Source organism: Bubalus bubalis, chromosome 5 (genome assembly GCF_019923935.1).
Source record: "Bubalus bubalis isolate 160015118507 breed Murrah chromosome 5, NDDB_SH_1, whole genome shotgun sequence".
NCBI lineage: Eukaryota > Metazoa > Chordata > Mammalia > Artiodactyla > Bovidae > Bubalus > Bubalus bubalis.
This window is the reverse complement of record NC_059161.1, coordinates 130,413,351-130,439,933: the sequence shown is the minus strand read 5'-3', so window position 1 is coordinate 130,439,933 and position 26,583 is coordinate 130,413,351. Positions and strand designations below refer to the sequence as shown.

Sequence of the window (26,583 nt, the reverse complement as noted above, 5' to 3'; positions counted from 1 at the left end):
CAGGACTGATTTCCCTTAGGATGGACTGGTTGGATCTCCTTGCAGTCCAAGGGACTCTCAAGAGTCTTCTCCAATACCACAGTTCAAAAGCATAAATTCTTTAGTGCTCAGCTTTATTTATAGTCCAGCTCTCATATCCATACATGACTACTGAGAAAACCATAGCTTTGACTAGATGGACCTTTGTTGGCAAAGTAATGTCTCTGCTTTTCAATATGCTGTCTAGGTTGGTCATAACTTTCCTTCCAAGGAGCAAGTGTCTTAATTTCATGGCTGCAGTCACCATCTGCAGTGATTTTGGAGCCCAAAAAAATAAAGTCTGACACTGTTTCCACTGTTTCCCCATCTATTTGCCATGAAGTGATGGGACCAGATGCCATGATCTTAGTTTTCTGAATGTTGAGTTTTAAGCCAACTTTTTCACTCTCTTCTTTCACTTTCATCAAGAGGCTCTTTAGTTCTTCTTCGCTTTCTGCCGTAAGGGTGGTGTCATCTGCATATCTGAGGTTATTGATATTTCTCCTGACAATCTTGATGCCAGCTTGTGCTTCATCCAGCCCCACATTTCACATGATGTACTCTGCATGTAAATCAAATAAGCAGGGTGACAATATATAGCCTTGACATACTCCTTTCCCAATTTGGAACCAGTCTGTTGTTCCATGTCCAGTTCTAACTGTTGCTTCTTGACCTGCATAGAGATTTCTCAGGAGACAGGTCAGGTGGTCTGATATTCCCATCTGTTTCAGTATTTTCCACAGTTTGTTCCGCTCCACAGAGTCAAAGGCTTTGGCATAGTCAATAAAGCATATGTTTTTCTGGAACTCTCTTGCTTTTTCTGTGATCCAGCGGATGTTGGCAATTTGATCTCTGGTTCCTCTACTTTTTTAAAATCCAGCTCGAACATTTGAAAGTTCATGATTAGTGTACTGTTGAAGCCTGGCTTGGAGAATTTTGAGCATTACTTTGCTAGTATGTGAGATAAGTGCAATTGTGCAGTAGTTTGAGCATTCTTTGGCATTGCCTTTCTTTGGGATTGGAATGGAAACTGACATTTTCCAGTCCTGTGGCCACTGCTGAGTTTTCCAAATTTACTGTCATATTGAGTGTAGCACTTTCACAGCATCATCTTTTAGAATTTGAAATAGCTCAACCAGAATTCCATCACCTCCACTAGCTTTGTTCATAGTGATGCTTCCTAAAGCCCACTTGACTTCATATTCCAGGATGTCTGGGTCTAGGTGATTGATCACACCACACCACTGTGATTGGGTCATGAAGATCTTTTTTGTATAGTTTTGTGTATTCTTGCCACCTCTTCTTATCTTCTGCTTCTGTTAGGTCCATACCATTTCTGTCCTTTATTGTGCCCTTCTTTGCCTGAAAAGTTCCCTTGGTATCTCTCATTTTCTTGAAGAGATCTCTGGTCTTTCCCATTGTACTGTTTTCCTCTGTTTCTTTGCATTGATCACTGAGGAAGGCTTTCTTATCTCTCCTTGCTGTTCTTTGGAACTCTGCATTCAAATGGCTATATCTTTCCTTTTCTCCTTTGCCTTTTGCTTGTCTTCTTTTCATAGCTATTGTAAGGCCTCCTCAGACAACCATTTTACCTTTTTGCATTTCTTTTTCTTGGGGATGGTCTTGATCATTGCCTCCTGTACAATGTCATGAACCTCTATCCATAGTTCTTCAGGCATGCTATCAGATCTAATCCCTTGAATCTATTTGTCATTTCCACTGTATACTCATAAGGGATTTGACTTAGGTCATACCTGAATGGTCTAGTGGTTTTCCCTACTTTCTTCAATTTAAGTCTGAATTTGGCAATAAGGAGTTCATGATCTGAGCCACAGTCAGCTCCTGGTCTTGTTTTTGCTGACTGTATAAAGCTTCTCCATCTTTGGCTGCAAAGAATATAATCAATTGGATTTCAGTATTGACCATCTGGTGATGCCCATGTGTAGAGTCCTTTCTTGTGTTATTGGAAGAGGGTGTTTGCTATGACCAGTGCGTTCTCTTGACAAAAGTCTATTAGCCTTTGCCCTGCTTCATTCTGTACTCCAAGGCCAAATTTGCCTGTTACTCCAGGTGTTTCTTGACTTCCTACTTTTGCATTCCAGTCCCTTATAATGAAAAGGACATCTTTTTTTAGTTAGTTCTAGAAGGTGTTGTAGGTTTTCACAGAACCATTCAACTTCAGCTTCTTCAGCATTACTGGTTGGAGCACAGACTTGGATTACTGTGATATTAAATGGTTTGCCTTGGAAACAAACAGAGATCATTCTGTTGTTTTTGAGATTGCACCCAAGTACTGTATTTCAGATGCTTTTGTTGACTATGAGGGCTACTCCATTTCTTCTAAGGGATTCTTGCCCAGAGTAGTAGATATAATGGTCATCTGAGTTAAATTCACTCTATCCAGTCCATTTAAGTTCACTGATTCCTAAAATATTGATGTTCACTCTTGCCATCTCCTGTTTGACCACTTCCAATTTGCCTTGATTCCTGGACCTAACATTCCAGATTCCTATGCAATATTGCTCTTTACAGCATCAGACTTTACTTCCATCACCAGTCACATCCACAGCTGGGTGGTGGTGTTGTTTTGGCTCCATCTCTTCATTCTTTCTGGAGTTATTTCTCCACTGATCTCCAGTAGCATACTGGGCACCTATCGACCTGGGGAGATCATCTTTCAATGTCCTATCTTTTTGCCTTTTCATCCTGTTCATGGGGTTCTTAAGGAAAGAATACTGAAGTGTCTTGCCAGTAGTGGATGGAGCATAGACTTGAATTACTGTGATGCTGAATGTTTTACCTTGGAAATGAACCAAGATCATTCTGTCATTTTTGAGATTGCACCCAAGTACTGCATCTCAGACTCTATTGTTGACTGTGAGGACTATTCTGTTTCTTTTAAGGGATTCTTGCCTACAGCAGAAGATATAATGGTCATCTGAATTAAATTCTCCCTTTCCCATCCATTTTAGTTCACTGACTCCTAAGATGTCCATGTTCATTCTTTCTATCTCACGTCCTTGATTCATGGACCTAACATTCTAGGTTTCTACACAATATTGTTCTCCACACCATCAGACTTTGACTTTTACCACCAGACATATCTACAACTGGGCATCATTTCTACTTTGGCTCAGCCTCTTCATTCCTTCTAAAGCTACTTGCCCATTCTTCTCCAGTGTCATATCTTTTTGCCTTTTCATATAGTCTATGGGGTTCTCCAGGCAGGAATAATGAAGTGGGTTGCCATTTCTTTCTCCTTTTGTCCGAACTCTTCACTATGACCTATCCATCTTGGGTGGTACTAAATGTCATGACTCCACAGCTTCATTGCATTACATAAGCCTCTTCACCATGACAAGGTTGTGATCCATGAATGAGAGTATTGGTATAATTCTTTTTATTTCTGTATGATCAGTCGTAATGTTCCCACTTTCATTATGTTTTTATTTGCATCTTCTATAGATTTTCCTTAGTCATTACAGCTAAGGGTTTTTCAACTTTGTTGGATCTTTTCAAAAGTAACCTACTTTTTGTTCAGTTGATTCTATTGTTTTTTTTTATTCATTTCTCCACTATCATATTTATTATTTCCTTTTTCTGGTAACTGTGGGTTTAGTTTACTTTTCTTTTTATAGTTCCTTGGGCTGTAAAGTTGTTGAAATTCTTTATGCAAGAATTCATAACTATATTTTTCTCTATGGGCACTGCTTTCATTGCATCCCATAGGCTTTGGTATGTTGTATTTTAATCTTAAAAATTTTTAAATTTCCTTTGTAATATCTTCTTTGACCATTAGTTTTTAATGAATGTGTTGTTTAATTTCCACATATTTGTTAATTTTCTAGTTTTTCTTCTATTATTGATTTTTAGACTAATCCCAATTTGGTTACTTCACATGATTTTAATTTTTAAAAATTTTCTGAGACTTTGTGGTCTAACATGTAATCTATCCTGGAGAATATTCCATGCATACTTGAGATGAATGTGTTCTGCTATTGTTGGGTGTTCTATGTGTGTTTGTCAGGTTTAATTCCTTTTCATAATTTCTGTATTCTTTTTAGTCATACATCATTCTCATGGCTTTCCTTTAGTTCCTTGTCTGTGATTTCCTTCAGTTTCTTGAACATCTTTAACAAAGTTGATTTAAACTCTTTGTCTAGTAAGTTTAATGTCTGCACTTCCTTAGGGTTGGTTTCCATTAATTTCTTCTATCAATGAGCCATACTTTCTTGTTTCTTCATAATTTTGTTAAAAACTGCCTATTTTTAACACTGTATATAGTAATTCTAAACAGCAGATTCTCTCCCCTTCTCAGGAGTTATTTTTCATTGTTGTGAACTGTAACTGTTTAGTGACTTCTTGGCTATTTTTTTCAACATCTGTATTCTTTGCCATGTGTGGTCTCTAAGGTCACTGTTCTTGTGTTCAGCTGGTGTTTTGACAGTGATTTCCTTGAGTGCCAGAGTCAGAAGAGGAAGAAGGAGGGAAAAAGTAAAAACAAAACAATTCTCCCAACCTTTGCAGTTTAGCTCTGTGCTGGGACAAACCATCAAGTCTTGGTCAGGCTGTTTACACTCTGCCTCAGCCTTCATTTCCTGCTTGAGGTGGGCACAGAGACCAGCCAGAAATGGAAGCTTAGTGTGTTCTCAGGACTTTTTTGAGCATGCATCCTGCCCTGGGTAGGCTCTTGGCTTTCTCAGTTCTTCAGTATTGTGTCTTAATGGCTTGATCTCCAAAAGAAACTTCCCCCAGCTTTTCCTCCCAGGCTCCCAGTGCTCTGGTCACTGAACTAGAAGCCTGTGTATGCCTCCCCTGTAATCCTGTCCCCAGGAGGCTCTGATTTGTTCGACCCCCTCACAGTGTTTTCTAAGAATTTGAAACATTTTTCACTTGAGTTCTCTTGTGGAGGAAATAAAGGCAACCACTCTCTGGAAGCCTCCAGACAATACAGAACAGATACAATTGTTGGAGTGTAAGATCAACTCTGCTCCCTCTAGAACCAAGGCCTCAGGTCCCACACTTGGAATGTGGACGGCCATCTTCAAGACTGCTAATGAGTGGGGGACCAGGGGTACTGCCAAGACAAGTAAAAATGCCACAAGGCTTTGATTTTTAAATTGCCTGTTTCTTGGTTGGCTGTTCACCTGGGTGCTATAAACATTTGACTGCTTTCTAGAGTTCTGACAAAGTTGATTCTGACAGAGGTTTCTGGGAAGGAAAGTCTCCTCGGAGGTACTTGTCTATCTTTGCTGAGGTCACTCACTTCCCTAATATGTTCGGACTGGGCATTGTAAGCCTCATCTCCTGACTCTTCTGCTAAAGTCTCGCAGTGGTGGGCAGGTGGCTGCCGTGCTGTTGGACTTTGGTTCATTTCTCAATTCACAGGTAACGTGAAGGCCACACTATTCTGTTCCCTTCTGCTGCTAAAGGCATGAGTTGTGTGTGGTTTTATTTGCACTCCTTTCTGGTCTCATGCTTTGGGGGAGGAGAAGCAGGGAGATGTGAAACTAGACAGAAGAGGAGCGGCATACTGTTTTTCACTAAACTGACTGGAAACCTTTAAAAAGGACACCTTCTCCCCAGTGCCCGTGTCCATCAGCAGGCCTTGGCAACTTCCTGAACTTTGAGCACTCTTTGCCTTCACACCTCCCTGGTCAAAGCTGCCTCCATTTCTCTGTCTCAGTTGTTGCCCTCCACTCTTCACCAGTCTGTTGCCACTTCTCCGCCTCTCCTCTGTACGGCACATTGCAGTCCAAGGGAGTTCTTTTAAAGCAGACCTTGCCACTCTCCTGCAGAAAGTGCACCGGCAGCTTCCTGTCAGTCTCAGGTCGGTTTCCGTGCATCCCGAGTCCACCTTGGGAGTGCCTGCTGAGGGAGAGCTCCATGTTGGGCAGCTGGGAAGCCACAGAGAACACTTCTCAGAGCTGCTCCGCCAGCTGCTCAAGAAGCTTAGGGTGTTTATCTCTCACTGCTGAAAGCTACCCCTCGGGGGTTCATTGTGCGTCACTCCTGGCCTGCCCTGTGTGTAGCTCAGCGGGCCCCCGAGGTCAGAGATAGTGCTCAGAAAAGCATCTGGCAGGCCCGCGTTAGGGGCCTTCGGTGCTGCTGGAACGTGAGTGCTGAGGGTACACAGTGAGGCCCCCGTGCTGCCTCTGTGTCCTTGAGAACAAGGATCATGTGCTTTTTACCTCTGTGTCCCTGATGCCTGCCATACACCAGGGTCTCCGAGATGTGCTAAGCTGACTGACCCAGCTGGGGTCCTGTCTCTCACAGCCAGCTGATACTAGCCTTGTGGCCCTCTGCCCTCTGCTGTGGGCTGTTTCTTCTGCAAGCGCCGTCCTTGTTCCTCCATGTTTTGTTTTGTTTTCTGATTATTGGAAATTTCCTCATATTCGACCAGTTTGACTCCTGGGCCCATGAAGAGGCTAGCAGCACTGGAATGGGGCTTGGGGGGGCCACACCAGATCAAGGCCACCGTGTCTTTTCATGAAGTTGTGTTTGTGCAAACTAGGTGGGGGCTGTGTCAGAGCTGAGAGTTCTCTGCAGGGCCCCTTGCCCTCTCCCTGCCTCCAGTACTCCTGCAACCAGCAGGGACCTGTGGGGGTGAGAGGGGAGCCAAGCTGCGTTGATTATCTTTGACATCAGTTGTTAATATAATTTTGACATTAAGCCTCCCCCTTACCAGCTCTGGGGTAGCTCTGTGTCCAGGATCCGGCGTGGGGAGCTGTGGGGAGCCTCTCAGCCCTGGATCTGGCCTGGCTGGGAGGCGGCCTGGGAAGGGACCTGTGTTTCTCAAGCCCGCGCCCTCGGGGCCTGGGGGTGGGGCCCAAGCAGATGTCTGGATTTGGTAGCCAGGGCCTGGAGCCGGATGCTGAGAACGAGGCCTGCAACTCATTTCCCCATTAAACATTCTGAGAACATCTGCACCGGTTTCCAAGGCTTCTCCCTCACTAATTGCTTTGATTATTGTGTGAAGTTAAGAACTGGCACATTTCCGTGATGTTGTGATGAAGGTGAAAAGATCGCTCTTAATTAGATTAAAAACATTTTTTTCTTCCTCTGTAATTTTGCCTTGAAAATCAAGGCCATTTTTTTGTTTTCTTCATCCAAAGACCTCCAGAAACTTTCCTCCCCACCTCTCCAGAGGTTTCTTGGGAATGTCCTGTGAGCTCAACTCTTGGAGAAGACAGTGCTTAACCCAGATTCCATTGTATATTAACGTTTCCCGGGGCTGCTCTTGCTGCCGGGAACCATCCCCGGGAACTGTGTCTTAGGAGACGTGGACGGTGACTTCCCGGAGCACAGAGACCCCAGAGGGTTACCCGAGTTGTGTGGGTGGCTTTGTTGCTCCCCTTCCGTTTCCTGTACTCTCTTGGGGCCGACCCTGTCCTGGCTCTGTTGCCGTGTGTGTTCCTGAGCACCCCCGCTTTTTGGACCCACCCTTGGTTCTGCAGAGCCATTTTCATTCTCTCAGATTTGTGTGTGCTGAGGCCTGTGCACCAGTGTGGAGGTGAGTGCTGGGGACCAGGGTCCTCAGTGCCCTCACCTCTGGGACTAGAAGGCCAGTGTCCTCCCCAGGGTTGGTCACATTTGACTGTCCACATCATGGTCATGCTCATGTCCAATCTAGGCTGTGCACCTTTGACTGACGTGGGATCCAGCATGTTCCACAGCTGACTTTAAGCAACCTTGCAGCAGCACCACAGCACAGAAAGCCAGCCTCTGGCTTTAGGGAGCCACCTTCTGACAACCCCCTGGGCCATCACGGAGGTAGCTCCTTCCCACCTGCTTTTGTTCCTCTGCCCTGTAACCCCCAAACCACAGTAAGGGGAGTGTGAATAATCCAGCTCCTGTGTGACCCTGCCTGCTCAGACCCACCCCCTTGGGCTCAAGCCTCACCCCCAAGTTTGTCACATTCCTGAAGATTCTCTTGGTAACAAACAATGGAACCCCAACTCCATCTAGCTGAAACCCAGAGAGGACATGTTTTGGCTCGCACAACTGGACCCAGCTGTTTCAGGCACAGCTGGACCCGGGGCTGGGATGCTCTCACTGCTCGCTCTCTCTCTCCCCCTTTTCTGCGCCCTCCCCTCGGCCTCCCTGTTCCTTCTGCTCCCCCTCCCCTCCACCCCTGGGAAGGCCATGTCCTCAGGCAGCCACTTTCTGAAGGGGGCAAGATGGCTACCAGCTCAGTAAGCCCAGCCCAAAGAGGTCACTACTTTCCCCATCACATTTGCCAAAGTCTGGGGCCAGGCTCTCAACAGCCCCAAATGGGGTATGAGCCATCTTTGGACCTGCCTCTGTGCCTCCTAAGGCCAAGGCCTGGGCCACGGGCCCTCTCTGGGGATGACCAGTAGGTACCTGTATCCTGTGGCCTCAGGAACAGGGAAGGAGCAGCCCGCCCTCCCCCAAGGAAGATTTGAGAAGCTGTTCCCAGAAGCCAGACCTAGCTGCTGGACAGGCACAAGCAACAGGTGTCCACTCAAGCAAGGTATTTTCCTAAGCGGAACTGGGTGCCAGCTGTGAATATACATTTTCCCTCCACTCTCTGCTCTGTTCCTGGCAGCTGTTGTGGGAATGGCTTTTACTTTCTGTCCATGTCCCTTACTTCTCGCCTCTGAGTGGAGACACAGGTGGCGACGCGGCAATGCTGGCTTGTGGTCTGTGAGCCGGGCATGAGCAGCTGGCACAGACCTGGGGCCTCAGCTCAGCAATGTCACGCAGGGTCTGGCTGCAGCTGTCCGGATGCCCTGGGGAGGGGGTTCTCGTTCACAGTGCAGGATCTGCAGGGCTTTGGCAAATCTGCCAAGAGGGGGTGGATTTTGGCGGGGGGAGGTTGAGGCAGGCAGGTGGGACGGGGCTTTGACTTGGGAAGGACAGGGGCAGCTTCTGTTTGTCCCTGCGGAGAGAGCTGGCTCGGGGAACATGCCTGTGCCAGGCCCTGGAGGGATATGGGGGGAGGTGGAAGGCAAGGTGCCATGCCAAGGAACTGGCAGACTTGTAGTCCCAGCACACATAAGCCCCATACCCATCCAGAAGAGGGGGTGGTCTTGAGAGCCTTGGAAGGCCCTGTGAAGGGCTCAGCAGGATTTTAATCAGTCACCAGGGGGAGAACCAGGCGAAGGCCCAGACACCAGAGGGACTCTCCTGAGAACAGGGGGCAGTAGAGAGGGGCTGGGGCCTTATGGCAGGTCTGACTTGGTGCTGAAGTCCTGGCCTGGTCTGTGTGGTCCAGGGCATCATTTTTAGCCTTTTAAACTGGTTTGCTCATCAAGAGATGGGAATCAAAGCTGCGATCCTGCAGAGCTGCTGTGACAAAGAAATGAGGCCACAACTGGAGAAGAAGACAGGGATGGGAATTCCCTTCCTGCATCATGTAGAAGCCAAGTGTGTTCCAGTGTTGGGGATCAGCTGGACTTCCTGTGAGAGTGAGGGACTGGACCAGGCAGAGGCTGGATGGAAAGCCAAAAGAAGTGAGACCAGGTGCTCCCGGGAACAGAAGGTTCGGGAGGTACCTGTGGTAGGAGAGAGCTCTGTTCGGGCACGTGGGCAGTTCCAGGTCAGGATGAAGGGTGCTCTCACATACTCGGATGTAACTCCAGGACAGATGTGCAGGGCTGTGGGATGAGGCAAAGTACAGACAGGGGTGACTTCCATAAAATATTGTTTCCTGGCTTGAGAAAATATTATCCAGGACAGAAAACATGAACACTGTAAGGGAAGAAATAAAAGTCATCCAGTCTCTCCTCCCTAAAGACAAACAGTATTTTGATCAATTTCCTTCCAGTCTTTTTTCTGTGCCCATATTTTTTTAAAGAAAAATTCAAGTCACCCCCAATAAGCGGACCCACTGGCTAGAAGGAAAGACTCTGTGCTGTTCGGTTCCTGTTCTCTGGAGAGAGGGTGAGACTTGGCAGCCGGTGTCGCCAGCTGTGGTAGTCGCCACGCCAGAGGCTGCGTTCGCCATCCCAGACCTCCCATTTTCCTAGAAAACAAAATTGTTTTGTTCTGCCTTGAAAACTTAGGCCCAGATTCTGGCCTTGACAAGGCAAAGGCAGCCAAGGAATTAAAGCACTGAAAACTGGGACTGTCTCATTAAAGTGTGACTTCTCTGTCGCCAGGATGCAGGGCTCTTTTCCCCAAGGTCTGGCACTCTGGAGGGCTCACCTGGCATAGCTCTGATGCCCTCCTAGGGGCCTGGGTGTCCACACGGGTTGCTGAGTCCACCAGGGGCTCAGCCTGCTCTGCAGTTGCAAGGCCAGGGCTATTGGTTTTCTCACATCTTTGCAAAACACCAACCACAGTCTCCTTGAAGTTGGGGATGAGAAAAGCCAGGTTTCTTGGGACACAGCATTTACCCCAAACCTTGGCCCAAAGGGGCAGTATGCCACTGTGTCTGCCAAGGATACAAATCCACCTCCCAACCCCGCCACACTCCCTGTACCTTCTTGCAGGAGCCTGACCAGGCTGGGACTACAGGTGGGAAGTGGGGAGGGGTTTGTGACCCTGACTGCTGCCTGCCTGTGATAGGGGAGGCAGACCCCACAACATCCGACATAGGAGTGGGCAAGAAAGTGCCATTCCTGTCTATTGGGAAAAACCAAAATGTGGAGCCCCTTTCTTTGCCCCTTGCTGTGGGGGCCCCATATGCTGTTCTCAGGATAAAACCAAACATTGCACATTCTTCTCTGGCAGGTGCGGGCCCTAACTGCTCTGACGAGCCAACTGACATGCAGTTTAATTTCCTGAAACACCAGGGATGGGCCTTTGTCAGGGGTCAGGTGGCTCACCCTTGGCCCTGGGGCTTTGGAGATGGCACTTGTCATCTTGGGTGTTTGGAAAGTAGCTCCACTCTCCAGCCACTGCTCTGCTGTTCCTTCCTTCTGTATACAAGTGATGCAGATGTAAAAATATGTATTTGTGCTCGTTTTTCCTTTCCTTTTTTTTTTTTTTTTTTTGAGAGAACATTTGAATCCTGGATGAAGTTCTAGCTCTGTCACTTGACAACTGAATAATATAATCCAGGGTACTTGAATCTCAGCCCCAAATCTCTAAAATGGGGGCCATAAATGTTCCTGCCAGGTCCCAGACCTGGGAGCCTTTGAATGCGCACGCATTCTTCAAGACTTAGCCGTCACTTTCCTGCGCTCTCCGAGAATGTCACGGGCAAAGAGCCCTTCACTCGGAGCCCTTCTCCAGGGTGTGACTAAGTAATGTCTGTGCGGTTTCCTGCTGGAAGTCTGCCCTCGCCCCCATGGGCTGTGAGCTCCCTGAGTTTATTTACATCTCTCTGATTGCAAGTCAGGCACAACACCTTTCCACATGTTCATCAGCTATTTGGATTCCTCTTTTGTGATGTGCTTGTCTCTTGCCCTATTTTTCATTAAGTTGCTAATGTTTTTTTTTCTTATCGATGTGTAGGAATTATTTGTATTTTGTGGATACTCTTCTATGGTTGGCTTTTTACTCTTAAATACATTGTCTGATGATTGTTGTTGTTTCGTTGCCAAGTTGTGTTGGACTCTGCGATCCAATGGACTGTAGCCCTCCAGGCTCCTGAGTCCATAGTGTTTTTCAGGCATGAATACTACAAGTGGGCTGCCATCTCCTCCTCCAGAGGATTTTCCTGACTCAGGGATCAAACCCACGCCTTCTCTATCTCTTGCATTGCAAGCGGGTTCTTTACCTGCTGAGCCGTAAGGTCTCAATTTTAATGTAGTTGAATTAATCAATCTTTTCCTTTATGGTTATTGCTGAAGTCTTAGAAAATTCTTCCAAACCCTGAGGTCATGAAGATATTCTTCTAGATTCAGCCAGAAAGTATAGTTTTCTCTTCATTAGTTTGTAACTGCCAGGAATGCCATTAATGAACTGTTGATGTATGGTGTGAGGTAAGGGTCCAGTTCAATGTTTCCCTGGTGTGAACAGCCAGCTATCCCTGAACATCCTCGTCCCACCATCTGCAGGCCACCTCTGATACACAGGAAGCATTCGTATGTGTGGGGGCTGTTTCTACACAGTCAGTGCCGTCCCCTTAGGCTGTCTGTCTCTCTCTGCATCAGCACCACACCACCTCGATGACTGCCACTTGGCAATAGGTACTGATGGCTAGCAGAGCAAGTTCTCTTACCTCGTTGTTGTTCAAGAGTTGTGTTGATTCCTGGCCTTTTGTACTTGCAGGAATCTTAGAATCAGCTTGCCAGGGTTCCAACACAGAAACCATGGGATTTTTAGTACGATTTGGGGAGAATCTTTTTACTATTGAGTTTTCTAATCAATGGAACAAAGCATATTTCTCCTTTGTCTTCTTGAATGTCTCTCGTTAAGGCTTTGTAATTTCTCCATAGAGTTCTTGTATATCCTTAATTAGATACTAAAGATTTTTTATACTACTGTATACAGGGTTTTTTTCCCCTCATTTAAAAATAATATTTTTATTTACAGAGAGGTAAAATAGTACAGAGTCCCCATATTCCTCTCACCAGCTTACCCTAATGTTAGCATCTTATGTAACCATGGTACAGTGATAAAAACTAAGAAGTTAACACTGCAACAACACTAGGAGTTAAGCTACAGTTTCATTCATTTATCTGGATGCTACTAGTTTAACTGCTAATGTTATTTCTAAGACCAATCATTACATGTAGTCAGTTCTCCTTAATTTTCTCTGATCCATGATGACCAGTTTTAGCCCCTCCTTGTTTTTCATGTATCTCCTTGACATTTTTTAGGAATACTAGTCAGGTGTCGTGACCCCCAGTTTGGGTTTGTCATTGCTTTCTCAGGACTAGACCAGGGTTTGGGGGAAGAATGCCATGAAGTGAAGGTACTTTTCTCCTCATACCATACCACAGTTCATGACATCAACATGGTTTATCACTGGTACTGTTAACCTTGACCCATGTGGTTAAGGTGGTATCACCCAGCCTTATTTAGCATTTTTCCCTTTCCACAGTCAAGTCATGAGAAGGGAGTCACCATTCCTGCCCACACCCAAGGGGTGGGGAGTTACACTCTATCCTGCCAGAATGAATGGCAAAGCACTGGTGAACATATGTTAAAACCACCACAGAAATGAACAAAGATTAGCGTGGAGATCCTTTGAAGCTTTTCCTTAAAGTTTCACCTACTGATTTTAGCATTCACCCCTGGATCTTGCCTATAGCAAGTAACACTGAAGTGTTCTAGTGGTGATTTTTTCCCTCAGTCTTTCTGCATTTATTATTTGAAATTCTTCTGTAAGGAAGATATATACCTCTCTTTCAATTACTTGTTAATTTGTATCAGTATGGACTCAGGAATATTTATATTTTGAGCTGTAATCTAATAGTTATATCATTAATATAATTTTGTTGCTCAAATTATTGTAGCTTTGGACACTGGATTGAGAGCTCTTTTAGGTTAGTTCCTGTGTCCATTTGACATGCCCTTATCCTTCTCATTTATTCGTTTTTTTAGCATTTCTTTCCTTTCTAGCACTAGACAGTACTTTAGACTCATTTTCCATTTTCCCTGCCCTCGCCCTACAATCACCATTCTGTCAGAGCGTCCTGATTCCTTTTACTGGAGAACATACAGGATTTAGAAGCCAGGATCTGGGCACTAGATGTGCTCACTGCTCTAGGGTTGTCACTGCTTCTGGAGTCTCTCAAAGGACAGAGCTAGAAGATATGTGTATATGAAAATAACCCAAGTGTGCACGCATATCTATATGTATTTGTGTGTGTATCAAGTATGAGTTCATTCTGGTATTTTCTCATTACCGGTTCACTCACTGGCCCCCAACTCTGCTACTTTCCTTGCTCCCACTATCTATAAATGTACTTATTCAAGGGTACCCGTAGTGCCCCTTGATACCACCTACGATACTGTGCTTACGAGTTCACTTTAACCATGTCCCATGAAAGATCGTTTCCCAAGGAGTCATAGGTCAGCTCCTTCTTCCGCTCTCCTTGCCGCGCTGTGTTATGTATCTGTGATACAGAATTCACTGGGCACAGTCTGCTTTCCATCCTGGATCCTCGAACAGGCTTATTTTGGTACGGGGCAGGGGTGGGGGTGGTGTATACAATGAAATTTACTCCTGGAGATGGATAAGTTCTATGGGTTTTGACAAATGCTTGGAGTTGTGTATCCAACACCACATCATCATGCAGAGATGTTCCATAGCCTGTAAAATTCCAGGGTGCAGCTCTTCTGAAGTTAAGTACTCCCCCTGCCCTAAGTACCAGCAGTCACTGATCTGTTTTATGTCCCTGTAGTCTTGCCTTTTCCAGAATGTCATAGAAATGATATCGTATCGTCTGTGGCCTTTTGCACCTGGCTTCTTTCCCTGCTTAGCCGAATGCATCTGTGGCTCATTCATGCTGCCACATGCATTGTGAGCTCGTTTGTTCTGTTCTGGACGGTGTTCCACTGCGTGGACACTTCACAGTGTGTCCACCGTCTCACCCACTGAAGCGCGTCCTGGTTGCCTCCAGGTTTTGGCAATTGTGAGTGAAACTGTTAGACACATTTATGTACAAGTTTTTGTGAACGTAAATTTTCAGTTTACTTGAATAACTGGGACAGGGACCAATGGGTCACAAGACAAACATACGTTTAACATTAAAGGAAACCGCTAAACCCTCTTCCAACGTGGCCGCACCATTCTGCATTCCCACCAGCAACGTGAATAGTTCTAGTTGCTCAGCGTCTTCATGGGTATACCATACTGTCAGACTTGAAGTTCTTAATGTAAGGTGAAAAGTAAGGCTCTACCTTTATTCTTTTCCGAATATCCAAATTTGCTACCATTTAAAAATTTTAGTCATTTGAATAAGGGTATAATGGTAGCCTGTTGTGGATTTAGTTTGCATTCCCCTAAAAACTACTAATTTTGATTGAATTGGGCATCTCCCCATGAGCTTATTAGTAATCCATTTTTCAAATTGGGTTGAAGAGTTCTTTATACATTCTGGGAAAAAGTCCTTGACCAGAGGTGACATGTAAACATTTTTTTCAAGTCTATGACTTGTCTTTACATTCTCTTAGCAGTGTCTCTTACAGAGCAAATGCTTTTACTTTTGATCAAGTCCAGTTTTTCTTTTTTTTCCTGCTCACAGACTGAGTTTTTGGTATCATACTTCAACACTCATTGCCAAATCCAAGGTCCACAGGTTTTCTCCTATCTTTCCTTGAAGAAATTTTAGTTTGTTTTGCTTCAGTTTTTTCAGTAAGACTGAATACAGTACTTTTCACATTTTCATTTTCTGACTATTGATGACCTCCTACAATGTGAGGCATTAAGTGACTCTGTGGGAGAGGGAGAGGGTGGGAAGATTTGGGAGAATGGCATTGAAACATGTAAAATATCATGTATGAAATGAGTTGCCAGTCCAGGTTCGATGCACGATACTGGATGCTTGGGGCTGGTGCACTGGGACGACCCAGAGGGATGGAATGGGGAGGGAGGAGGGAAGAGGGTTCAGGATGGGGAACACATGTATACCTGTGGCGGATTCATTTTGATATTTGGCAAATCTAATACAGTTATGTAAAGTTTAAAAATAAAATAAAATTAAAAAAAAAAATAAGTGCTAAATGTATTAAAATCTACACACACACACATTTAGGAGATAGTTATACTACTTTGACAAAGAAAGGGAAATCTTTCTTTTTCAAAACCAAAACAGAGGTTGTTTTTGTTGCTCAGTTGCTAAGTCGTGTCCAACTCTTTACAACCCCATGGACTAGAGCATGCCAGGCTTCCTTGTCCTTCACTATCTCCTGGAGTTTGCTTAAACTCAGATCCATTGAGTAGGTGATGCCATCCAACCATCTCATCCTCTATCATCCCTTTTTTTTCCTGCCCTCAATCTTTCCCAGCATTGGAGTCTTTTCCAGTGAGTTGGCTCTTTGCATCAGGTGGCCAAAGTATTGGAGCTTCAGCTTCAGCATCAGTCCTTCCAATGAATATTCAGGGTTGATTTCCTTTAGGATTGACTGGTTTAATCTCCTTGCTTTCCAGGGGACTCTCGAGTCTTCTCCAGCACCACAGTTCGAAAGCATCAATTCTTCAGCTCTTGTCCTTCTTTATGGTCCAAGTCTCACATCTGTACATGACTCCTGGAAAAACCACGGCTTTGACAATACAGATCTTTGTCAGCAAAGTGATGTCTCTGCTTTTTAATGTGTTATAGGTATAGCTCCAAAATCATAAAAAAATTTCCTATGACAAAGCCATAATTAGGGTTAAAACACTGAAGGTAGACTGGGGAAAGTATCTGTACCCCAGATGACAAAGGGTTAGTTATCTCTATCTAACATATTAAAATTTTCCTACAAACTGACAAACAAAAATGAGTAAAGGATACGAACAGATAAATCCACAAGAGGAAAACCAAATAGCCTCAGAGCCACAACAGGCATTCAACGTAGAAGGAAAACCAGGATGCCAGTCTTCGTCTGTATTTGGCGGGCCCCGAAAAGACTGCCAAAGGCTGGTGCCGGCATGGATGTGGGGAAGCTGCCATGTTCGCACACTACTAGTAGAGCCCAATACAACTTCTGGGGAAAACAATTCAGCAACATCTATTAAAATTACCAAGGAAACACCCTCTCACCTGCCTTAATGTGTCATGTTTCCATAGAGATGGATGGTGCATCATTGTCTTAAAGTAGAGGCTTAAAGCTCACGGAACCAGATGTCCATCAAACATGGACTGGCTGAGTTAACTGTGGCAGATCTAAGCTACAGACTGTCATGCAACTACTAAAGTAAGGCTTAGGCCCATGTCTACGTACCTGTAGAAAAATGAGATGGGCATGCTGCAGAGTGACAGGAACATCATGTGTGTGTAAATGCAAGTCCCACCAGGTGCCAGCAGCTCTGATGCGCAGAGAGGGATGAGCTCGGAATCTAGTTGGTGGTTAACACTAACGACCTCAGCGGGGAGGAAGGGCTTTGTGAATCTTTGACTTGCCTCACTTTTTACAAGTACTTATTTTACAATACAAACTTTAAATGAAAAAAAAAAAAAACAAAAACCAAGGGTCCAGATTGCAAATCCGGGAACTGACAGGTACGCTTAGTCAGCCCTGAGGGCCAGCGGCAGCCCACTGCAGGTGGGCCCGGGAATCTGGATGCTAACACGGGCTGTTGAGTGCTTCCTGTGCCTCCCTCAGGGTGCAGGCGGTGGGCGCAAGGGGCCAGGAGCTCTGTGGCTTCCCCACACCCGGCCTCTGACTCTTCATGAGCAGAAGTCCTACCACCCTGGGTCTGTCCACATGACCGTGGACACTGTTGGGAATCAGCGTCTTACCAGATCTGCGCTTGTGTCAGCTATTCTCAACCCTAATGTCTGGTGTGAACCTGAGGAGAGGCCCAGACCCCTGAGCTCAGCCCGGCCACAGTCCTCACTCTGAGGAGATGTCGTACGTGATAAGTCACTCAGTCATGTCCGACTCTTTGTGACCCCATGGACTGTAGCCCATCAGGCTCCTCTGTCCATAGACTTCTCCAGGCAAGAATACTGGAGTGGGCTGCCATTCCCCCCTCCAGGGGATCTTCTGGACCTAGGGATCAAACCTGCATCTCTTGCATCTCCTGCACTGACATGCAAGTTCTCTACCAGTAGCACCACCTAGGAAGCCTTCCCACTGGCTCTCAGTTGCACCTTGACCACTGAGGGCTCACGCCTGTGGGGGCCATCGTGAACCCAGCCAATCCTTGTGCTGAGACTTCTTACATCACCTCCACTCCTCCCCAGTGCTGTGAATGGGTCTCTTACCTGCTTGTGGGAGGGCTCCAGGGGCTTGAGGAAGGCAGGTCTGAATTGGCATCTAAGCTCTGAGCAGCCCTGGGCCCCTCTGCCATCATGCCTAACATGCTGCCCCGCATCTTTCCCAACAGTGAAAAAGAGTCCCACACTGCTGGAAGTGAGCACGGCCCATTTCATGAGAACCAACAGCTTTGCTGAGGACCTGGACCTGGATGGGGAGGCGCTGCTGACTCCCATCACCCATGTGTCACAGTGAGTGCTCGCTCACCCAGGGGTGATGAGCGGAAAGGACATGGGGCTCAAAGGGGCGGCCTCGGTGCTGGACCAGGGCTCAGGTCTGTTAGCCCAGTACCCACCACTCACTGCCTGCCCCTCACCAACCGAGGGCCACTGGCCCCCAGGGGCTAGACCCCACGCTGGGGCACCCAGCAGGGATATAGCAAGGGCATTTCCCACCGAGTTTGGGAACACGATCCTCTTGTTGTGACTTATGGAAAACCGGACTGATTATTTTCCGCTTGCTTCCGTGCTCTGAGCGTCTGGGAAGATTGTTTTTCTCTCTGAGCCCCCTCCCCTGCCCCCCAAAAGAGAGACGACTTTGTTTTCCGCATTTCCCCGTGGAACCCTGGCCAAGCCACGGGGCAGATGCTGCGGCTGTCCTCAGGGGCTCCTTCAGGTGGAGGAAATGGCTGATTCTCCACGCCTTCCAGTTGGCCTGCCCCCGAGGCACAGCTGGCCTGGGACTGTGCCCGTCCTCCCCCGCCGTCACGGTATCCCCAGGCCAATCCCCGGGGCTCAGCTGTGGTGTGATTCCCCTGCGACATGACTCCGTGCTCCCAGCTAGGTCACCCCACGCACAGTGACAGCCTGTGCTGGGGCAGCGGGACACTTGGGCCGTTCTGGCTGCTGCCCCACTGAGGATTCCCCTGGAGATGTCTGTCTGTGTCAGGATGTCCGCACGGTGCTCACCGTCCTTCCGAGAGTCACTTGCTGGCCTTCTTTCCTTCTCTCCTTGGAGTCAGTGAAGTGTGTTCTGGTTCTCCGGACTCGGGGTCTCCAGGTCGTTCTAATCGTGTGCATCTCTCTCGAGGTGAGGCCCCAGGCTGGCTGCCTTTGCTGCTGCCAGGTGTGGCCTTTGCCTTGCAGATGACTAAGTAAGTCAGGACCCCAACTGCAGGGCCTCCTGGCTGCTCTGTAACCTGAGGACTGGCCAGGCCGGGGAGCCAGAGCGAGAGGGGGACAGGACTGTCTCGAGGTGGTACCATGATCTGACAGGGCCCCCCCCAGGCTCACAAGGAGCTTGACAGCACCTGTGGATGGCAGGGCACACACAGAAAGCATGCCCAGGTGCAGTGAGAGCCACACAGGGGGCTGGAAAGTAGGGGTTACTCATCCTCGTGGACTCGGCACTGGAGCAAGCTTCCAGGCCACCCCTGGGAGGAGGGCTCTGAACTCTGGGCCCATCCTGGAGATGACCCAAGAGGCTCACTTGGTAAGTGGGCAAGGGCAGAGGTAGGACTCGTGCTGGGAACCAGGAGCTCTGGGCAGATGCAGGTCACTGGCATTCCAAGGCAGGGTGCCAGCTTACTCCCTGGCTGAGGCCTGTTGCGAATCTAGGGCACAGTTCAGTCGCTCAGTCGTGTCCGACTCTTTGCGACCCCATGAATCGCAGTACACCAGGCCTCCCTGTCCATTACCAACTCCCGGAGTTCACTCAGACTCACATCCATCGAGTCAGTGATGCCATCCAGCCATCTCATCCTCTGTCGTCCCCTTCTCCTCCTGCCCCCAATCCCTCCCAGCATTAGGGTCTTTTCCAATGAGTCAACTCTTCGCATGAGGTGGCCAAAGTACTGGAGTTTCAGCTTTAACATCATTCCTTCCAAAGAAATCCCAGGGCTGATCTCCTTCAGAATGGACTGGTTGGATCTCCTTGCAGTCCAAGGGACTCTCAAGAGTCTTCTCCAACACCACAGTTCAGAAGCATCAATTCTTCGGCGCTCAGCCTTCTTTACAGTCCAACTCTCACATCCATACATGACCACAGGAAAAACCATAGCCTTGACTAGACGGACCTTTGTTGGCAAAGTAATGTCTCTGCTTTTCAATATGCTATCTAGGTTGGTCATAACTTTTCTTCCAAGGAGTAAGCGTCTTTTAATTTCATGGCTGCAGTCACCATCTGCAGTGATTTTGGAGCCCAAAAAATAAAGTCTGACACTGTTTCCCTATCTATTTCCCATGAAGTGATGGGATCAGATGCCATGATCTTCTTTTTCTGAATGTTGAGTTTTAAGCCAACTTTTTCACTCTCCTCTTTCACTTTCATCAACAGGCTTATTGATATTTCTCCCAGCAATCTTGATTCCAGCTTGTGCTTCTTCCAGCCCAGCGTTTCTCATGATGTACTCTGCATATAAGTTAAATAAGCAGGGTAACAATATACAGCCTTGACGTACTCCTTTTCCTATTTGGAACCAGTCTGTTGTTCCATGTCCAGTTCTAACTGTTGCTCTGGGGCACAGGAGACCCCAAAGTGTTTTGTGAAAGTCAGGGTTTTGTGGCTGGTGTTTGTAGTAGAGGTGGCAGGGCCTGCTTAGAGCAGGGACAGTCAAGAGCCTGCTGGGACCCAGGACCCTCGCTGTACTGCTCAGCGACCCCTCCTTGTCCTCCTGGCGCTCTCTTCCTATCAGAGCTTGCTTTCCCTCCCCTCCTACCTGTGGCCCAGCCCCACAAGGCACATACAAGGCGTCGCACCCCGGGTGGACGGGGTGGTCACCCATCATCCGTCCAGCTGGGCAATCTTCACCAGCTCCCAGGGCCCTATGAGGCCGCTGCAGGGAGGCCCAGGGTGAGGGTGGTGAAAGACTGGGAGCTGAGGTGGCATAAATCTGAGCTCACAGCTGCCTTGCCTGGTCGCCCCTTTTGAAGAGAGGTCCATGTGTGTTGGTATCTGCAGGGACAAGGTTTCCAGGGAGGCGAGAGGTGGTTCACCTGCCCAGGGAGCCCCAGGAAGCAACTCAAGCTGGTTGAGCTGCACAGTCAGAGGAACCTGGCCATTCCTTGTCTTCTTTCCTCCAGGACAGAGGCCGTCTGACCTGACAGCCCCAAGCTCTCTGCCTGCCGTGGGCCTGGGGCATAATCAACCAGACAGCCTGCGGTGGTCCTAGGGTCATCACTCCCTGGGTGCAGTCCGTTGGTTATAGGAGAAGGGGCTCCCTCCAGTGCTAGCTGGACCTAGGACATCCTTCCCCAGGAGGGTCCTCACCCTGGAACCTGTGAAGGCTTTTCCTAGTACAGACCCTGCAGAGGAGCCAGGGGAAGGCAGGTGCTGGACTGAGGGGTCTGCAGTGAAGGCTGGGCTGAAAAGACAGAGTGCAGCAGAAAGGCCTCCTCCAGGCCCTGTGATCTGGTCAAGGTTGAGACAGCAAGGGCTCTGCATGTCCCTGTCCACAAAGGTCAGGGTCCTGCCTGCAGGAGCCCAGGGAAGGTGGGGTACAGGCACAGTGCAGGAGGTGGCAGTGGGACTTCAGATCCTAGGTACCCCTAGGGCTGGGCTGGGATCCTAGGGCTAAGGGCTGGGCCAAGGCGCCACCCCCACCATGGCAGGGGAAGGGGGCAGCAGTGATGGGCACCACGCTTACTCTGGGCTGCAGCAGCCTGCAGGGCAGTGGGGGGAAGATGGCCAGGCCTCAGTGTCCACGCCGGGCCGCATTCCTCTGCATCCCGCATAGCCTGCCTGCTGATTGATGCCCCTAATTAAACTCAGCTCCAGCGGCTTGGGGACCCGTCTCAGCTCCTGCAGGCAGCTCAGACCCATGGACTCCATGCAGGGGAGAGAGATGCACACCCTGGACTGTGTGCAAAGGACTGGGGATGTGCACAGGGGTCTCACAGGGGCCAGAGTGGGTGGGAGGCAGTTACTGAAAAACAGATCCATTTTTCTTCAGCATTTGACTGAATGTTAAATGTATTACCATGTTGGGACAGTTCCAGAATTCAAATTAAAAGCATAAATAAAGACACATTTTGTTTCCATCTCAAGCTCTCCCCGCCCGCGGGGCCCCAGGGAGGTGAGGTCACTGCAGCCTTGATTACGGGATGGTCCCTGGGGCTGGGCGAAGCTCCTCTTTCCGGGGCCTGTTGGCCATTGGTGGAGCAAGGGGTCAGGGGACTGGGGGTCAGTGAGCCAGCCTGGTGCAACCTTAGGAGTCGTCAGCGAGCTGGGGTCAGGGTCCAGCGGGCTAGGGAGAGAGAGTGGCTCTGGCCACGTAAGCTCCACGGGCAGGCCCCCGGGCCCACTCACAGCTCTGGAGAGCCAGGCCACAGACTCACCCACACCTCTCAGGCAGATGCAAGGGAGCTCGTCTGCCCTTGGGCCCCCACCCTGAGCCTTGCCACGAGGCTGCCATGGAGGAAGTGTGAGGCAGGAGACAAGGCATCTAGGGCATGGGGCAGGGGATAGGGAAACCCTGCTAGGGGCTCTTGCCCACTGCGGGGAGGGCCACCCCATGTCCATCCCTGTGCCTTGCACATGTTGTCCCACCTGGAACATCCCTGTCACTCATCAGCAGCCATCAGATTCCCACTCATTTCTCCAGCGTCCTCACAGCCCTCCTCCCTTCAAGGAGGCCCAGGACGCCCCCAGGCCAGGCTGCCACATCCTCCTCCAGCCCCTGAGGCCCTCTGTATCGGCTCCCTGAACCCTTGTTCGGGACCTGGGTCTCTTTCGGGGTACCTGTCTACCAGGACCCTCATGTGTGGCTCCCCCAGGCCTCTCCTTGTCTGGCACCCCTCAAGCCCCAGGCTGTTAGAGCTCCAGGACTATGGCTCCCGCCCCAAAGCAGACAGGGTCCCCCAGCCAGGGCCCAGCCAGCACCTCCCAAGGAAGAGATGAAGCAGGGGCTGTGGGCGCCTCAGTGCTGCTAGATGCAGGGCCAGGGTAGCTGGGTCAGGACCGGCCTTGGGTCGGCATCTGTGGCTCTGGGCTCCAAGGCTGTGTGTTGCGAAGTCCTCCCCACAGCTGCCGAGTCAGCCAGGACTGGCCTGGCATTCACACCCACCCCGGTGGTTGCACGTGGATACCCACGGCAGGTGGTTCCAGAGCCAGACCCTCTGTGCGCACACCAGTCTCTGGTCTTCCAGAAGGGCCCCTCGTCTCTTCTGTCATGGCCTCCCGGATAAGCAGGACCCAGCTCTCTTTAACCAGCCACCCCTCTGTCCTGCTCTGCAGGGGGAGAGTCTGGTTAGCACCCTGTACACCAAGACAGGCATGGGGAAGACCAAGAACCTTCTAGGGAAGAAAGGCAGAGGGAAGGCGGGGCCAAGGCTGGGGCCCCACAGAACACCCGCCAGGTGACCGTGAGTGCAGACACACGCGCACACGCCCGGCGAGCATGGACTCGCAGGCCTCCTGCGGCATGACAGCCTTGAGATCCTTGAGCAAAACCAGCCCTGCGTGCGTTAATTAGAATTTCCATGTCTTCAACTTTCTCCTGGACCCTGCAGAATCTCACGCCAAAACGTTCAAGTTTCTCTTTTCCAGCGAGGCCGCTGTGGCCTGGCTTTCATCCACATCACTGCTAACGTCTCCTGAAATCTGCGTTTGTCAGCGAGGCCAGGGCCAGCCCCATGCCTTCTGGAAACAAGGGCAAATGTCACAAGGCTTGGTCCCGCACTCCGTTCCCTGGACCAGGGTACTAGCTCTCTTGGCGGTACCAGGTTTGCCTGGGACATTTCAGAGACACCCAGGGCCCACTGCAGCCCACACCCATGGACCCCGGGGGCGCCAGGCACGGCGCCTGTGAACGCCCAAGCCCCTTGCTCTGTTTCTCACCCTGCAAACCGTGGTGGGAAAGGACTGCGAGGCCTTGCTGGGGCCAGCGGCCAGGGGGATAAAGGAGGGGGCTTGCCAGGAACAGATGAGGCTAGTTTGTCTTTCCAGACCAGTGTCCTCTTGTTGGAGCTCCAGACCACCTCTGTCTGCACGAGGTGCCAAGGAAGCCCCGTGGGAGCCCGCCCGGGAGGGCTGTGCAAAGCTGCATGAGTCACAGGCTCCCCGTCAGAGCCTCACAGCCCCGGCCAGGCGCAAAGCTGTCTCCGAAATGCACGGGGGGATTAAATGTTCTCCTAATTAAATTACAAGCGAGGCGGAGTGGCTCAGTGGGAACAACGAGGGACTGGAGATCGGATGCCCTTCATCTGGCGCCCAGCCAGTCCTGGCCCAGCTGTGGGCCGGCCCCTAAGCCCCCCAACCTCTGGGAGCCTCACTTCCTTTGTGAGCATGAGAGGAGAATGCAGCCCATCGGCTGGGGCTGGCTACCCTGGGGAGTGGGCCCATGGTCTGGGAGGAAGGCCCAGAGGCAAGCAAGGGGACTTCTTACTGCCTTAGGCGCCATCGATAACCCCAGGCCTCGGCACGTTCAGGGCCCGCTCGGCTATCTCTGCGACACAGGTCCGCAGCAAGGGCGGCATGGACCATGGGCAGTGTTGAGGAGGATGTTAAGGAAGAGAAGGCCCACACCCTAGAGGCGGCGGGAGGAGAGGACTTCACAAATGGAACTGGTGTTGATGGAGAGACATTTTTGACTGTCAGGGAGTCCCCCACAGTTCCTCCTATGCTTTGCTTGAACCTGGAAGGGGAGACTGAGTCTCAGGGCAGCCTGATCAGGAAGCCTGAGGTGGGGATCCCTTGAGCCAGGGGTGGAAGGAGTTTAGGGCAGACCCAGCCCCTCTGCAGGCCTGCACTGTCCATCTCTCAAGTTAAAAGGCGTGTCCTTATATAGAGGACATTGTTTTCAACTTTTTAGTTGAAGTATGAAGCACACAGATCTCGGGGTACTGTCCCGTGCATTCTCACCCCCTGGGACTTGTGACACCAGCCCCCAAGTGAGGCAACAGAACCTCACAGAAGCCCCTAGGTTCCCCCTTCCTGTCACCAACACCCAAGAGTAAGCAAGTCCCGGCTCCCAGCAACAGGACCAGCTCTGCCTGTTCTTGAACTTTCCAGCAATAGACTCCTACAGTGCACACACATATGTCTGACTCCCTGTGAGCTGCACAGTCTGGCTGAAGAGAGTGGGGCCTCCCTCTCCCCTGGCTGGCTGGCACCCCGCTGTGTGAAGGGCCTACCCCTCCTTTATCCCTTCTCCTCTGACGGCCACTTGGACCATTTCCAGTACAGCGTTGTTATCATCATTGCTGAGAATATTCTGTCTAGGCTCTTTGGGGAACGCGTGGGCTGCCTTCTGGTGAGTATGTTGCCAGGTCATCGGATGAGCTTGTTGACTTTGAGTACACACGGCCTCAGAGCTGCCCAAAGTGGGCATACGTGTCCACTGCCACCAGTGGTGGCAGGGCATTCTGGCTGCTCCATATCCTAGCACTTCTCACACAATGGCGGGTGTCTAATGGCATCAAACTGTGATTTTTAACTTGCAGTAATAGCTATGGGCTTCCCTGGTGACTCAGGAGTAAACAGTCTGCCTGTCAATGCACGTTCAGTCCCTGGGTCGGGAAGATCTGGTGGGGGAGGAAATGGCAACCCACTCCAGTATTCTTGCCTGGAGAATCCCATGGACAGAGGAGCCTGGAGGGCTATGGTCAGTCCACAGGGTCACAAACAGCAGGGCAGAACTTAGTGACTAACAACGACAAAGTCAGTGGCTAACGCAGCTGAGCCCTTTTCACGTTGCTATTATTTAGTTGATTACTGTCCTTTGTAAAATGCCCATGTTGGCGGCCCATTTCCTTTTGGGTTGCCTCTTCTTCTGATTTGTAGGCGTTCTTCATCCTGGACATGAGTCGCTGGTCTGATACATGTATGTTCATTCCAAAGAAGCAACACCGCTCCCTCTGCGGGTTGCCCTTTTCCTCTCTTGAGGGTGTCTTTTGATGAACACAAGGTCTTAATTTTAACGTCATCCAGTTAATCAAACATTTCCTTTCTGGTGACTGCTATTTGTATCCTCCTTAAGAAACTTTGACTACTCCAAGGTCATAAAGATAATTGTTTTTTTCCTAAAATTTTATTAGTTCACCTTTCACATGTAGATTTGCAATCTGCCTGGAATCAATTTTTCCATCCAATGTGGGGCTGAGGTCAAGGCAGTTTTCCCCCATTTGGATATCCAGTTTGACTCAGCACCCTTTATTGAAAAGACCGCCCTTCTCCACTGCCCTACCAGATAAGCACCATTATAAAGCAGCTCCCGGTCTACACATGGCTGTTTGTGGATCCTATGCACTTCATCGGTCAGATTTTTATAGTTTTTCTTGCCAGGGCTGTTTCATTGTCAGTACAGTTTGATCCCAGCTCTGGATAGCTGGTCATGCAAGCTCCAGCCAGTTCTCCTGCCCTGCGTGGCTGTCTCTGTGTGGCACCTCTATCCATCCACGTGCCAGTCTCCACAGGAAACTTCTAATAGGTAGGCTGGCTCCCTATCTAGATAGGGAGGACAAACAGCTTTACTACCCTGAGTCTTCACAACTGTGCTCTTGATGTGTCCCTCATTTGTTAAGGAACTCTTTCATTTCTTCTACCATGTCCTGTAGTTTTCAGGGCAGTGGCCAAGCATGCCTTTGTTGGAGAGTTATTCCTTGTTAGCTGGTGTTTGTTATGGGTTTACCAAGCCTGGGAACGTTGCCCGCCAGGGAACTCTGACCACCCTGGGCCATTTCCTCCTGCGTGTGGGATGCTAGGGCAGTCAGCTCACTTCTCTGAGCCTCAGTGTCCTCTTGTAGACGTGAGGGACGCATGTCATGGTGCTGGTGTTAGCCTTCAAAGAGATGGGGTCCGGCA

General features: G+C 49.3%; 1 protein-coding gene across 10 annotated transcripts in view; it reads left to right on the top strand.

Moving 5' to 3' along the window:
- The window catches only part of KCNQ1 (potassium voltage-gated channel subfamily Q member 1), a 377,149-nt gene that overhangs the window by 167,857 nt on the left and 182,709 nt on the right, over positions 1-26,583 (top strand). For 6 of the 10 annotated variants that reach the window (XM_025286908.3, XM_025286907.3, XM_025286905.3 and 3 more), the window contains one exon: positions 17,915-18,035. The exons of 3 other annotated variants lie outside the window; for them this stretch is intronic. In XM_025286908.3, coding sequence (XP_025142693.1) covers positions 17,915-18,035 — 121 coding nt within the window. Of the gene's footprint in view, positions 1-17,914; positions 18,036-20,742; positions 21,809-26,583 lie in introns of those variants that run through there. One more of the 10 variants, XM_025286911.3, reaches the window with a different exon arrangement.